This window comes from Schistocerca serialis, chromosome 2, assembly GCF_023864345.2.
Source record: "Schistocerca serialis cubense isolate TAMUIC-IGC-003099 chromosome 2, iqSchSeri2.2, whole genome shotgun sequence".
NCBI lineage: Eukaryota > Metazoa > Arthropoda > Insecta > Orthoptera > Acrididae > Schistocerca > Schistocerca serialis.
Genome location: NC_064639.1, coordinates 316,089,861 through 316,105,315, shown reverse-complemented (window position 1 = coordinate 316,105,315; position 15,455 = coordinate 316,089,861). Strand labels below are relative to the sequence as shown.

The 15,455-nt window shown below is 37.2% G+C and overlaps 1 protein-coding gene across 4 annotated transcripts in view; it reads right to left on the bottom strand.

Moving 5' to 3' along the window:
• LOC126457111 (RING finger protein 17) overlaps positions 1 to 15,455 on the bottom strand; it is a 505,497-nt gene that overhangs the window by 49,058 nt on the left and 440,984 nt on the right. For all 4 annotated transcript variants that reach the window (XM_050093159.1, XM_050093158.1, XM_050093161.1 and 1 more), the window contains 2 exons: positions 12,904 to 12,994; positions 12,420 to 12,744 (listed from right to left, as the gene is read on the bottom strand). In XM_050093159.1, the coding sequence (XP_049949116.1) occupies positions 12,420 to 12,744; positions 12,904 to 12,994 (416 nt within the window). The remainder of the gene's footprint in view (positions 1 to 12,419; positions 12,745 to 12,903; positions 12,995 to 15,455) is intronic.

Below are 15,455 nucleotides of genomic sequence, written 5' to 3'. Positions count from 1 at the left end.
CCATTGTCATTATCGAGCATCTCGCTGAACAATTACGGGAATGGCAAGCTAATGGGGTCCTCAAGCCGATCAATGCAAGTCAGTGGTCTTCCCCATTAGTCATCCTATGCAAACCTTCAGGACGTCTTTAACTGTGTGTTGATTTTAAGTTCATGGCATATATGGGGCTACTAATTATTACTGCGAAGGAAAATGACAAGAAGTCATCCGTTACACATGTGTGGGACTACATTTCAGGAAGGTCTGTTTATACTGCTACCATGAGCCAAGCCAGATTCCAGCAGCTTACTAAAATAGTAAGATTTGATGACAGAGTCGCTAAGCGATTGCAGGAAATGTGATAAGTTTGCTGCAATAGGAGAAGTTTTTGATAAAATGAATGAATCACTGCCAAAATATTATTTTGTTGGGATGCACAATGTTATTGATGAAATACTGTCATTGTTCTGTGGCAGGTGTCCCTTCAAGGTCTTCATGAAGGAAAAACCTGGTAAATATGATATACTTTTACACATGCTCACAGACGCTAAAACTAGCTATGTTATCAGCTTGGAGCCTTATGCTGGGAAAAGAAATGATGGTACACAACAATCAAATTCTCTGCTACTGTGGTCAAACGCCTGGTGGTTCCTATACGTAATTCAGGGTTAAATGTCACTACAGACAGATATTACACTTCAATTGATTTGGTCAAAGATCTGTGGAGGAATCACAAGCTAACTCTCGTGGGAACATTATAAGCTAAGAGGAAACATACCTCAAGACTGAAAGATATCTCAAGATGAGAATTATATTCCAGTAAATTTGCTTTCAGTGATACTATCACAATTGTTTCTTATATCCCCCATGAAAAACCCAAAAGAAATCTGCTATTTCTATCATCTAAACATCATGACACTGCAATTGGTTCACCTACTGACACTTTGAAGAAAACAGTTATAAATTTATATTGTAATGAGACTAAAGGTGGCATTGACATGACTGATCAAATAGTGAGGAAACGTTCAACTAAGAGGACTGAGGAAGTGTTCAACTAAGAGGGCTACAAGAAGGTGGCTGCTGTCTATTTTCTATACTCTGGTGGACATAGCAGTGGTAAATAATTACACATTATTTTTGTTGAACTTCCCAGACTGAAATAAGAAAAAACTTAATAAGCGACGACTCTTTCTTCGAGAACTGGGACTACAGCTCATGAAACTACACATTGGAGAAAGTTCTACAAATATTTGTAGGACTGCAAAAGCCTGTAGTTTCAGGTATGGTGTTCTCGGATGGAAAATCAAGCACAACTTCAGTGCAAAGGAAGCTCATGGAGGTAAAGGTAGATGTCATTTGTGTGTTAGTGAAAGCCTTTGAAATGCAGGAAAGTACAAGAAAGTGAACAAAACAACTATAATCTGCAACAATTGTAAGAGATACACATGTGGTAAACACAGTAAAAACTGTTGTATGTTTTAAGTGTGAAGTAGATTCCAAAGTGAGGGGTGAATAATTCTTCTCGCAAACTATGTTATGTACTTAAGGTTTTTGTGTATTACCTCAAGTTTTTGTATTTTTTTAATAATAGTAAAGGGCACTTCAATAGTACTATACCAACTTTTAGTACTAATTTTTCTCAAGATAATCAGACTTAGTAAACATAAATGACGAAGTAAGTAAAAGACATTAAATGCATTTTTGAAAACAGTTTTAATAGAAATATTCAGGTTCTGGATCCTGATTATCAATGAATAGATCTTTCAAACGTATGTTATTAATGTAATTCAAGATCAATTAATGAATTTTATTTATTTTTTAATTTTTTTTTATGGTGAGCACAAAGTTTTGTCCCCCCCCCCCTCCCCCCTCTCTAGTAATATATGTTACTGAAAATGCCTTGGTATTGCGAAGGTTAATTATTGTTTTCAAAATAAATTCAGCAAAACTAAGTTCCATTTTGGTGCCAAGACATTAAACTACTATGTCCACAAGCTACTTGAGCATTACTACAGCTCGGACAATCCTGTGAAAACACATTTTAGATATACAGGCAGAAGAAGTGTTCTGTCAGTAGAACTAGTGAACATGAAAAGACGGAAGTAAGAAAGAAAAGGTAAGACTTGGAATGTTAGAACCTAAGAAAGACAAAGACATAGCCCAAAGACAGATACCCCTCCCATACTGCAGCCCAGGGTAACTCCCTGGTGTGCTGCAGGACAGAGATCTTCATCAGTTCTACAGAAGGAAATCACAAGCTTCACTCTCACAGGCCTCGAAAATTGGTTCTAACAACTGACTGCTGGAGAGAGAGCAGCAATGAAAATAGTAACTTCTATCCACAGGGTGTATACGTGGACAAGGAAAAAAAAAATTCCTGGATTTTTCCCAGATCTTCCAGATAAAAATACACTTTCTCCCGGGTGAAAATACACTTTTTCCGTGTTAAGTGACTATAATTTCCCTCAGAACTGTAAAATTGGTCAGTCATTTGAATGGTTATGTTTTTATACAGCGGCTTATAATTTCCCGGCTCTTTAGAAAACGAAACACAAGGGAAAAAACATCATTTGGAATGTTCTTTGATGTGCAGCAACATGTATGTTGCATATTTTCGTATAACGAAGGTATAAATTCGCATTCCACCGAACACCGCATGTTACTTTCCGAAGTACTGAAATCGCAATTGCGATGCACTTTTTTAAGCCAGTCACAGTTCATGTCACGTGATCTTGCCAGCCGAAAACAGCGGATATTTAGAGCATAGGACGGACATGTGATGTAGTCAGGTCAATAGCAACATAACTGTTAAGTAGCGCAAACACATCAACAGGAAAATTTAATGGTTTAAATTAATATACATAGTGTTGCTACAAGAAAAGCAAAGCTTTCATATATAATATTTGCCTCTATGATTAATAAGCTACAAGAGAAGCTAAGCTTTCACATGCTATGTTAATCTTTTTCGGACGTCAATTAATCTCTTAATTCACATCAGATGGGATGTGAAGTCCAATATTTGGTTGTATTTTCAACTGTAGTTATCATTAAGTCTGTTGTTCTTTTGATTTTGCACAATTGCTTACCCTTATGCACTGTACTAATAGCTCACACGTTTACCGACATTGTTTGCACATATACTGGAATCTTTAATCTTGATAAGTCATTCTGAAATTATTCATCAGTAAATCTTGTATTCATATGAAAATTATGTTTTGTCCTTCTTTGTAAGTCTCTTTACCTTTGTAGTCTTCAAATCTAACTTCTCTGCAGTAGATTCATATTTCACTTCAGGGTCACCACATGAGAGGGTCTTGTGTCAACCAAAACATAGTAAACTAACTTAGTGCTAAATGCTTTGTTTGCATAGAATTTATGGGCTGCAGATTATTTTTCTTTCTTTACTTGAATTTTTATGTTGTTCACAAACTGCAGCACCTTCTAATCTTTTCACACCAATTAAGGCCATGTAAGCACGGTCTTTTGCAAATGTACTTCTGACCAAAAGGTGATTCTAATAGTTGGAGCCCAAAATTTTTGTTAAACATGCCTTTTGTGTTCTTGTGTAGATATTTCCATGGCAACTTTCATCCCCTAACAAATATTTCTTTAAATCTAACCGAGAAGTGAAATACCAATTTTCATAAGTTTAGCTTTAAAATCTTTTTTAATCAAACAAAATATTTTCTTAAAAAGTTTCATCCCCTACTGCACTCCTTTAGGGTTTGAATTTGCAAAAATGCTGATACACATATTTTTTATTTTCTGACTGAGGAACCAAATACTAGTTTTCAAGGTTGTAGTTTCAAAATTCCCTTAATAGCAACATACTTTCAAAAAGCCTTTCATTCCCTTAGGACTGATATTTGGACAATCCCTACATCAATGATGCCTACAGTATATGATCCACACCCTTTCCAAACTTCATGTTACTACCCTTAATGGTTTGGGCAGGGCGATGAAGCATCAATGAATGAATATGATCCTATTTCACCCCCTTAGATGTTGAATTCCCAAAGACAGTGAAACATGTATTTTTCATTTCTAACCAAGAAGCCAAACACCAATTTACCAAAATTTAGCTTTAAAAATGTTTTTGCAATTAAATATTTTCATAAAAGTTTGACCCCCTTAGAAGCTGAATTTCCAAGAACAGTGACGTGTATGTTTTATTTCTAACAGAGAAGCTAAATACAAATTTTCATAGATTTAGCTTAAAAAATGCTTGCACAATGAAATTTTTCCATAGAAACTTACATCCTCCATTAAACCCCAAAAGGGGTTGAATTTCCAAAAACAGAGAAACACATACTTTTTTTTTTATTTGTAACTGCGAAACTAAATTTAAATTTTTGTATATTTGGCTTTAAAAATGCTTTCCTAGTAAAATTTTTCATAAAAACATCTTGTCTCGTATTTCACCAACTTAGGTGTTCAATTTCCAAAAACAATGAAACACGTTTTTTTTTTTATTTGTAATCAAGAAGTCAAATACCAATGTTCATAGCTGTAGCTTTAAATAGATTTTAGTAGTTCCTTAATGATGAAATTTTTTAAAAAAGCTCTCATCCACTATTTCACCCCCATAAGGTTAAATTTCCAAAACCACGGAAACACAAATTTCCTTATTTCTTACCGAGAAACCAAATACCAATTTTCATAGGTCTAGCTTCAAACTTGCCTTAATAGCGACATTTTTTTAAAAAACTCTTCATTCCCTATTTCACCTCCTTAGGCTTGGAATTTCGAGAAATCCCTTCTTAAAAGATGCCTACAGTGTAAAATCCATACTTTCTCCAAATCTCAAGTTTCTATCCTTAGCAGTTTGGGCTGGATGATGAGGAGTCAGTCAGTCAGTCATATACAGAGATACAGCTTGTCCACGATGACTTGATGATTTCACTGGTGCAGACAGACATGGAGAAAACCCGCACTAGATAGATAGAGATGACTTGTCTCAAAGAGCTGCCAATGTTAAGCTGTCTCCAGATGCAAAGTATAGGATGTTTCAAAATGAATATACAGGTTTCAAGGCTTTGTAGCACATATTACCTTCACCTTACAATTATAAATAATACAGCAAATGAAAGAGAAACAGAAGCAGCTTTTCTTACAATTATTCAGAGTGAACACCAATCACACATCGAGTCGATAGACGAGTTGTTCCGACACCTTGATCAATTTGTCACAAGTAGCTGTTGCAATAACACTGTTTCTAAAGTCGGATAGATCAGCTGTTATCAGAGGCACATACACATGATCACATCAGATTGTGTGTGAACATAAATGCTGTGTCAATCAGCCCATTGCACCCCATCCAACGGTCGGATACAATGTCGTTTAAGCAGTCACCTACTGAGTTATGCCAGTGAGGCCGTGCACCATCTTGCTCCCAAATGAAGATGTGCTGTTCAGTATCTTCTCATTGAGGCACAGGCCATAGCTGTCACACATCAAGAAACATCAGTTACAGTTCATTCCAAAAAAAGGAAGGCCCATAAACTTTCTGCAGGGATATTTCTTGGGGCTAAGTGTGGAAGACTCGCACCTGTTCAACACGTTTTTCAGTCACTCTTTGTACATTATGCACAGGTATACAAAACTGTTGTAGTTGCTCTTTCATTTGGTGTATTATTTACAATTGTAAGTTGAGTGTAATAAATGCTACAATGCCTTAAAACCGGTATGTTCATTTTGAAACACCCTATATTATTGTAATGGTGCCAGCACTGCTGCAATAACTAATGCTGCTTTCCCCTCACCATACCTCTACCCTTGGCAGTCTTAATGTGAGGGCAAGATGTACTTCCTGCCATATCCGATAGCCACCATGCGAACTGACAACTTACTGTACACAAGGTACACACTAAAATGATTTGAAAATTTTTTCACGAGTCTTCACAATGTATTGCTGGATAATATCTTCACTGACGAGTATTAACAATGCCTACTCTGAGGCTCTCCTTAAGTGGTCTATGCAGAGCTAGGAGCTGTATGACATATTTTTGGGTTTTCTAGGTGCTGGTGAACTCTTTAACTGCTGTACGCCACCCAAGGAGTACCTCAAACAAATAATACAACACAAATATTTGTGCTAACATGTATCATCAATCAAGAAAAAAAAGGGGGCAGGTGGGTGGATGGATGGGTAGGGGTGAAGGAAATGCAAGTGCATATTGTTTAAAACGCGCTTTCTAATATAACATTAATTAGCAATACGTTTACTTATAGACAATAAGGGTACATAAAACTTCACACTTTGGACTCTTAATGGAAAAATCCCAAATATAGGACCGCAAAAATTCTGTACTTTAATGAACTCATGATCATGTCAGAAGCATAATAGATAGTTCTTTCTGGTTCACAATTAAAGTGCATGAATTATACTCATAGGAGTGTCGCAATACATGTCAATACACTGATGTCTCTTTATTAACATAAAATAAACAAGATTTTTGCAAAACTAATTTTAAGAAAATGGCTACTGCCATACAATGTTGTATGCATACAATCAATTTCCAACAATCAGGAATTCGAAATTAAGGAAAGCTGTGATTGAATTATAAGAAAAAAATTGAGATAGGAGAGTAGTTATTGGAGACTACATAACTGTTTGGATTGAAAAGGCGCAGTACACCTGAACCTTAAATCTAACCTATATTTATACTCTGCAAACCACTTTATGGTGTGGGGCAGTCGAAGTACCAAGTGCCCCCCCCCCCCCCCCCAAAAAAAAAAATGTCTTCCCATATCATTTCCTTATCAAACCTCTCTATCTGTTCTAAATCATTCTGATTTTTTACCATCTATTTAAAACAATTCAGGCACTTTGTTAGACATATTTCTGATGCTGAGTTGCATTCATTTTGACAGTTCCTTTCTATCAGACCTTACCATATCTCTTTCTCTCTCTCTCAGTCTTTTTAAATCTATTAAGGCAACTGTTACGTCTTTCCAAAATTCCTATCTTTTCTGTACCACCAGTATAGCTGTAAAAATAGCATCTATAGATGACCTTTCATGGTCAAATCCTTGTTTTTGTTCTCTTATGGTTTTTTGTAAAATTATGTTTTCACAGATCTTCAAGCTATGGCTCTTTAGTTCTCGAAGAGCACCTCGTCACACTTGCTATGAGTAGGTACAATGATTGCCTTTATCCAATCATCAGGACTATCTACACATGTGCACCCTAAACTTATTATTCCACACAGTCACTGAATCCCAATACATCATACGGCTTTCCATTGTGATGTCATCTACTCCAGAGGCTTTCCCATTTTGTTGGTTGGGTTGATTTGAGGCAGAAGACCAAACTGCAAGGTCATCAGTCTCATTGGATTCGGGTAGGATGGGGGAAGGAAGTCGGCTGTGCCCCTTCAAAGGAACCATCCTGACATTTGCCTAAAGCGTTTCCCCATTTTGTTTTTATTTCTAATGCAGGTTTCCCTACATCCAACGTCTACAGATCTTTCCTTTCTATATCACCAGTTCATTTACCAATGTTTTCCTCTGTGATTATGTTATTTCTTTTGTCTCCCTCAACTTCATTTATTCGTATTTTTTTCTCTAGTCTTTCACACATACTTTAAAAACTACTTCCTACCACACAGATTTCCCTCTCTGTTGATGACCTTAAAAGTATTTTCTGTTTGCCACTTTCTATTACCTTATGTGTGGTATAATTTCTTCTTGACATCTTTAAATTCTCCTCTATTTCTTATGTGAATTTTTCCCCATCATCATTTTCCTTCCCATTGTGCTTAGACATCTCTATTTGTCTGTTTTTCAACCATTCTCTCCATGTGCTATCCTTCTTTTTCTTCTTGACTGCTGCTGCAATTCTCTCATCCCACAATGGTGTTTCTTTGCATCTGACTTCTATTGACATTCTTCCAATTTTTTTCTTCTGCTCCCTTAACTAAAGCCTGTTTGAACCTCCTCCATTCTTTTTCTCATCTTAGTAAGCAGTGTTCCAATCTTTTGCCTGTACATCTCCTGTGTTTCTCTCTGTTTCTGTTCCCAGTATTTGATTTTTGCCTGTCTTCCCCATACATTTACCCTCACTGAATTTCTTCAATGTCCCCACCAACAGTCCGTGATTGTCATCGAGATTAATGCTTGGCGTCACTTTCACTTCTGTCAGCCATTTTCTGGTTAGTTCTGTTATTTTTACATGGTCTATTATGGATTTCTGTTGCAAATTCCTGTTGTATCTGGTAAACTTGTGCCTATTTCTTTTTTTTATACCATCCATTACCAATGGCCCATTTCTTTCTCAGATGTGTGGCTAATAACAACCTACCCTTCAAAGATTCTGTAATCTTCTTCATGGCTTTCTATGACAACTTCATATTCTCCTTTATTACTCTCAAATCTACCATTAAAGTCTCCTATAATCATAGTCTTGTTATGATGTTACAGCACCTTCCAGTTTAATGATAAACCCTTCTTTAGCTTTTGTCTTATTTCTTATTTGAGGAACATGGTTTACATCAAGGATATTTCCTTCCAGCATTATCTTAAACTTTAATTATTCTGTTGCATACATTTTCCATATTAAGTACTTTACCTGCCAGTTCTTTAGCCACTATTATTGTGGCAGGATTAAAAAAAACAGAACACCTAGAACACTAGAGATAGGACATTTATATTCACAGGACATATACATTAGTATGATCTGCAGAAATGATTAGCATTTGAACCGTGTTGGGCCGCAGATTCATAGTCAACACTGACATCGCCAGTCAACATCATCTATCGGTGAAATGTGCCTGTGGCACTCATTGTCACTATAAATAGAAGGTAATAGATGAGCGTAACTTGAGCAGGTGTGCAGAATGCCTCATAGATGTATGTGCGTACCATACAGTAAAATCAATGAGTTTGAAAGAGGGTGCATTATTGGCATGAGAGAATGTGATGCATACAGCCAAGGCCATAGGTTCAATTGACTCTAAGCACTATGAGACTTAACATCTAAGGTCATCAGTCCCCTAGACTTAGAACTACTTAAATGTATCTAATCTGAGGATATCACACACATCCATGCCCGAGGCAGGATTCGAACCTGCGACCGTAGCAGCAGCGCGGTTCCGGACTGAAGTGCCTAGAACCGCTCGGCCACAGCGGCCAGCAGATTTGCGTCATACTGAGCTCAGGTGCAACAGTGGAACATATTGTACACTATCAAGGTTGACAGTCTGTCGCCGTTTATTATGGCATGGATTACGTGCACACCATTCACTTCTCCCCCACCTTCTGACGAATGTGCAGGAACATGCTAGATGGCAGTGGTGTATGGAAAGACACCACTGGGGACAGGAAAGGTATCAGCTATTGTTTTCAGATGAATTCCGGTTCTATTTGTGTGAAAATGATAGCCACATTTTAGTTTGCTGAAGGTAGGGGGAGCGGCATCACAGTGACTGCATTGGATTTCAGCCTTTTACTCTGGCCTGCCAGATCACAAAACTTGTCGCCAGTCGAAAATGTGTGGTATATGGTGAAACGACGGGTGTGCCGCTATGACACAATGCCAACCACCAGAGATGAACTTCAGAACTGGGCGAATGCAACAAGGATGGCTATACCACAAGACACCATTTGTGCCTTATTCGTATCAATGCCATCACACATGGAATAAGTTATCAGGGCCCATGGTATACCCTGTGCCTACTAGACAGTGGGATGCATGTTGAATCGAGGTAATTGAAATGTTAAACATTTCTGCAGAACATACAAATGTATATGTCCTGTGAACATGAACATACTATCTCTACTCGTTCAAGGTGTTCATATACATGAATGTATATCCATTTCCCAGCACTTTACTGCAATTTACTTATTTGTTTCAATTTGCTTAGTCACGCTATTGGTAAGAGCCTATCTGTAAATATCAATGTGATGCCCCGAATTCTGGCATCCTTTTGTAAGGATATAACATTAATAGTCCCTGTTCTTATTTTCTTCAGACAAATCCGTCTTTCATCAGAGTTGTGTCAGTCATCATACCAAGCTGGTGGTCATACCTGACATATGTTCAAAGGTTTTGTTACTTTCAGTATTAGTTTTGATTCGAAGCTCATTCATTTGTTTAAAGTGATGAGACGCTAAAACTGGCTTCCAGAATGAAATTTTCACTATGCAGTGCACTTCTTGGTAGATTAAAACTGTGTGCCAGACTGACACTCAAATTCAGGACCTTCGCCTTTTGGCAAGTATGGTAGAGCACTTGCTTGCCTAAAGCGAAAGTCCAAAGTTCGAGTCTCTGTCTGGCATACAGTTTTAATCTGCCAGAAAGTTTCATAGCACTGGCTTGCTAGGCATAGCATGACCATCTGTGTTAATATTTTGCTGTGCAACAGATGGCCAGGGACTGACATGCATTTCCCCGTGTCAGTAACATTTATGGTTTACCCCCAATACTGGAGAGTTTAACTGCAGCAGTTGCCCACTGAATGTATAAGTTATAAAACTTCAAGATGATAAATGAATGAGAATATAATATTTTTTTAAAATTCATTTCAAACATGACCACTGAACAATTTCTCCATCAGTTGTGTGATAAGTGTCACATCACATGTTTCAGCCACAATTACATGTCATCTCAAACACTATTACCAGAGTAAGAAAACATGAAACTGATGGTAGGACAAAGGGTCTCATAACAATGGCCTCACTATTAAGTATGAGACTATACCCAGATCGATCTGTATCATACACACAATGTACACAGAATACTGTGTATGGACAAATAGTATATAACAACAGAATATGTAAAGAGACAAAGGAGGAGGAGATTAATGTTCAACATTCTGTTGACAATGAGGTCATTAGAGATGGAACACATGCTCAGATTAGGGAAGGAAATTGGCCGTGCCATTTTCAAAGGAACCATCCCAGCATTTGCCTGAAGTGATTTAGGGAAATCACATAGTTCAGGATGGCCGGACGCGGGTTTGAAGCATAGTCCTCCTGAATGGGAGTCCAGTGTGCTAACCACTGCATCGCCTTGCTCATTGTGTAGAGAGACAAAAAATGATGTCATCTGTTATGAATAACACACCGAGCAAGATGGACATAAATGTAATAAAACTTGTGTCTACTATGTATATAAAGACACTGCCAACCTGTACCTGCATCTCAGGACATACTAATATACAGGTGTCTTGTTAACGTTTAGTCAATTTGTATGCTCGGAAACAGATATTTCCTATCTGAACTTACATAGTTAAAAACATTATTGATGTTCTATATACTCACAAACACTATCTGTCTACTTCTTCAAGAATACTCAATAACCCACCTTTTTCTGCCATTTAGAGAATGGTAATGTTCTTTGTGATATCATTAGCGGAATACTTGTACTCCCTTAAATGAGTACTACATGTTGATGGATTGGACTCACTAACATTAACATGTTTTCTAAAACTTGTTTTGTAGTTCTTACCAGGTTGCCCGAAATAAATCTTAACGCAGTAACCACATATTTTTGTACAATCCCTACTTTATATATATGTGACTCTTATCATGCTGCATACCATGTGTGACCCGACAGTGTTCTCTGTCCAAAAGCCAATTTGCAGCCTAGTTTTCTATTTATAAACGACAATTATATTATAACCCCAGAGGGTTGTTACCTGTTAATAAAAATGGTGCTGCAATGAAACAGCAAACTTCATGTGTTCTAACGCACAAATTTTTCATTAATGACTCTGACTTTGTAACTGCACAAACAAATCTTCCATGGTACAGCTGTTGTTACCAAACCTCAAAGAGAGGTTTCAGGAAAGCAAAACATACTACATATGGATTAGACACCAATGGAAACACACAATGTCTGACAGCCTAAATCTAAACTGTTCTCAACTGCAGGACAAGTTCATGTGTGGAGGGCACTAACACAGCGTACATCTAAATTGTTCCCAACTGCAGGACAAGTTCATGTGTGGAAGGCACCAGGGGAAGAGTGATCCAGAATATCTTTTCGCAACTATGAATTACTGATTGCACCATACTTCTCAGTGGGTCTTGTGATTACAATGAACTACAATGTGGCTAATAAGGTCTATGAAACTATTTAGGTGACAATGTCCAGTCAATAGTCAAGAAATAATTCTGGAATATTGACCCCTCTCACAGACAGCTAAAAGTTTATGATTATTTGGTCTTCACATTATCATAGAATTGTGGTCTGAATTAGAAAACATCCTACTAAATTCAACTTTTTTCAATTATCGTCTTTGGTAAGTTATTTAACAATCCTATTGATAACCATTAATATGCAGAAATCATTGTGTTTTGGATGTCAACAGGTGACCGCACATCATATTAAACAAGTGTTCACATTATTTTGTTCAATCCTTGGACAAAATGTCTCTTCAGTTGAGAACAGTAATCCACAAAGTCTACTAATTTTCTCACAGGCAGCAATACATTACCTTCTCTATCATGAAGATATATAATGGCATCACTGTCAACATTTGTTGCAATAGCTGCAAAATGTGATTTTGTTAAAGGAACTGGAGGCAACCAATCAGTCATATTGTCTGCGACTCTCCCAACATCCTTTTTGCTGTAGGATATTTTCTCAAATATTGGTTGCTCAATGTTATCCACTTCAACTTTGCTCTTTGTAAAATCCACATCAGCCTTAAAACTCTCCATAATACTTCCAGCATTTTCAACGTATCTGTCTTCCTCATCATTAGTATCTTGTGCATCACTGTTTTGGTTTAATTTAGCCGTCTGTCTTAACATATCTTTCTGCAATACAAAGTAAATAAATTTTGCGACAGACTTCTTGGTGATATTTGGATTCACTACACACAAAACTGATCCATGAGTTACAACCAATGCTGATTTATAATCTTTGTAATTATTGAGCAAAATATTACTATCTAATGCATGAAGAGACGCACTCACCTTAGGAAAAGATGTCACCTGATTCTCTTTACTTATATTGTTTAATTCCTTCAGTACATCACTTGATGGGTACACTGACTCTTCATTGTCCCTGAAACACAACAGAAAAATTGTACTAAAATGAATATTGAAAGTAAAGACTATGTACGTCCTCTTGAAAGGTGGATATGTTTTCTATTTTGTTGTTTGTTCCAAACTTTCTTATATGTGTAACTTACATAACCAGATGCAGAAACACATGCTAATTATTGAAGGCTTTAGTTTTTGTGCAATTTACATAAATACTGTCTGGATACTTAATACCACAGCAATAAACATGTAACCAATAATGGGTCACATACTAACAATAAAACATATTTCAGTAGAAATGTGAAGGATAGTTGTATGTTTTGCAGAATGGGAGCCGTACCATTTTGACATTAATGATGTGCTTACAGATGTCCAGCAGAGCTGTTTCCGTTTCACACATATCATCTTTATGACTGACCCAATCATCACCTTCAGGTGCTGCAAGTAGTGTTATAATGTGTACTCGCAGCATGAACTCCAATGAGAATGTGAACTACAGTTGATCTTGTGCCACTACTTACAGCCGAATATGACTCCCCATGTCCACAACCCCCTTTTATGATCCTTTTGCTTTTCATAACCCACACTGATATTCATGACACACATGCAGCTTTACCCAGCTCTAGTGGATGTAATGGCAGGCGAGATGTTAATAAAGTGCGTGACGGACCACAAGCCTTCTTTACATTACAACCTCTGTCCCGCGTTATTAGTTTTCCCTGTTTATTGTGTTCTGTGGGCATTGTGTTTTTACTGTATCCCGCACATTACATTAAGATTGTAGCATTGCCGTTGTTGACTAGCAGAATTGCATTTTCCCTGTTGTCCTATAAATTCCTTGGAACTAATCAATGAAATGTTGAACAGCAGTTTTACTGCACATTTTAGTCGTGTTTTCATGTCAACTCATTTCCAGTTTGACAGAAAAAAATATGAACAAACCAAACCAATAGCAAGACAATAGGTAATCTGCCGCAGTAAATGTGTTTATGGAACACTTTGAAGCAAAGGTGCTAACACATACAAAGTTCAAGCCAACATGTTTGTTTCGATACATGTTTGTGGCACCACCACATGGAACAATCAAACCTTATAAAGAGTGCCTGCAACATTTAACCTCCATACATCCTAACGTAAAATTAACTCTATACATCCTAATATAAAATTCATAAATTCATTATGGAACTTCAAAAAAAGAGGTTGGGTTGGGTTGTTTGGGGGAAGAGACCAAACAGCAAGGTCATCGGTCTCATCGGATTAGAGAAGGACAGGGAAGGAAGTCAGCCATGCCATTTCAGAGGAACCATCCCGACATTTGCCTGGAGCAACTTAGGGAAATCACGGAAAACCTAAATCAGGATGGCCGGACGCGAGATTGAACCGTCGTCCTCTCAAATGCGAGTCCAGTGTGCTAACCACTGCGCCACCTCGCTCGGTTTCAAAAAATGGGGTCAGCTACCTTTCCTTGAGACAACAGTTCGGACAAGACCAAGCAGGTACCTGGGCCACAGTGTACACAGAAAATCCACGCACAATGACCTCCACCACTACATTTTGAGCCATTGCGATCAATGACTTAAGAAATTCAATGCTAACGACTCTGGTCCATACAGCTCTAAAACTTCCTGGCAAGGAAAGCCTTGCTGAAGAATTACAACACCTATGAATATTGTCTGAAAGGAATCGGTACTCAGATAATCAACTTCAGTGGATGTTGCAGTCCAAATCAAGAACAGAGAGGTTGAGACAACCAGAAAGAGAAGTCACAAACTACTCGTCTACTTTCTGTTGGCCCGATTTCCAGAAAGATTGGTAGACTGCTACAGATATACGGTATGCAGTGTATTTCACTCCCGTCAACAAACATAAAAAGTCTTTTTCATGATGTTTGAGTAGGGATGTAAAGAATAGTGGTGTGTTTTGCGTGCTCACAGAATTCCTTTCCTGAGAAAATTAACAAATAGTTATTACTTCAATTACGTTTCGATAAAATTCCATAAACGAGTCCCCTACATGTAATATGCCCTCCTGTCTACAGTCAGTTGTGTAACTGCAAGAGTACTACCAATTTAAAATAATTATTGCAAGTAAGGTTTCAGTATCACTGCTCAAAACATTTATTGATTATTACAACAGCTGTTTCAGAAGATTTCCATTTTCAAGTACGTCGACGTATATATAACATCTGGTGCAGCTGTGTCTGTTGATTGTTATCGTTAAACTCCACACGAATTTCTGAAATACTGATTTCACGTCTACTTTGTGCTGTTTTATACAGAGTGGCTTAATATTTCAATATAATATTGTAAATGTTTCCTGTAATATCTTGACAGTTCACACCATAGGTTATATTCGGACATAATGCAAAATGAGGAATATATTGAATCTCAAATAATACTTATCTTCTCAGATTAAGCTTTTTAGTAACCCGATAACTTTTCTATACAAAATTTCTTAAGATTTTATTTTAAAAAAATCATCTT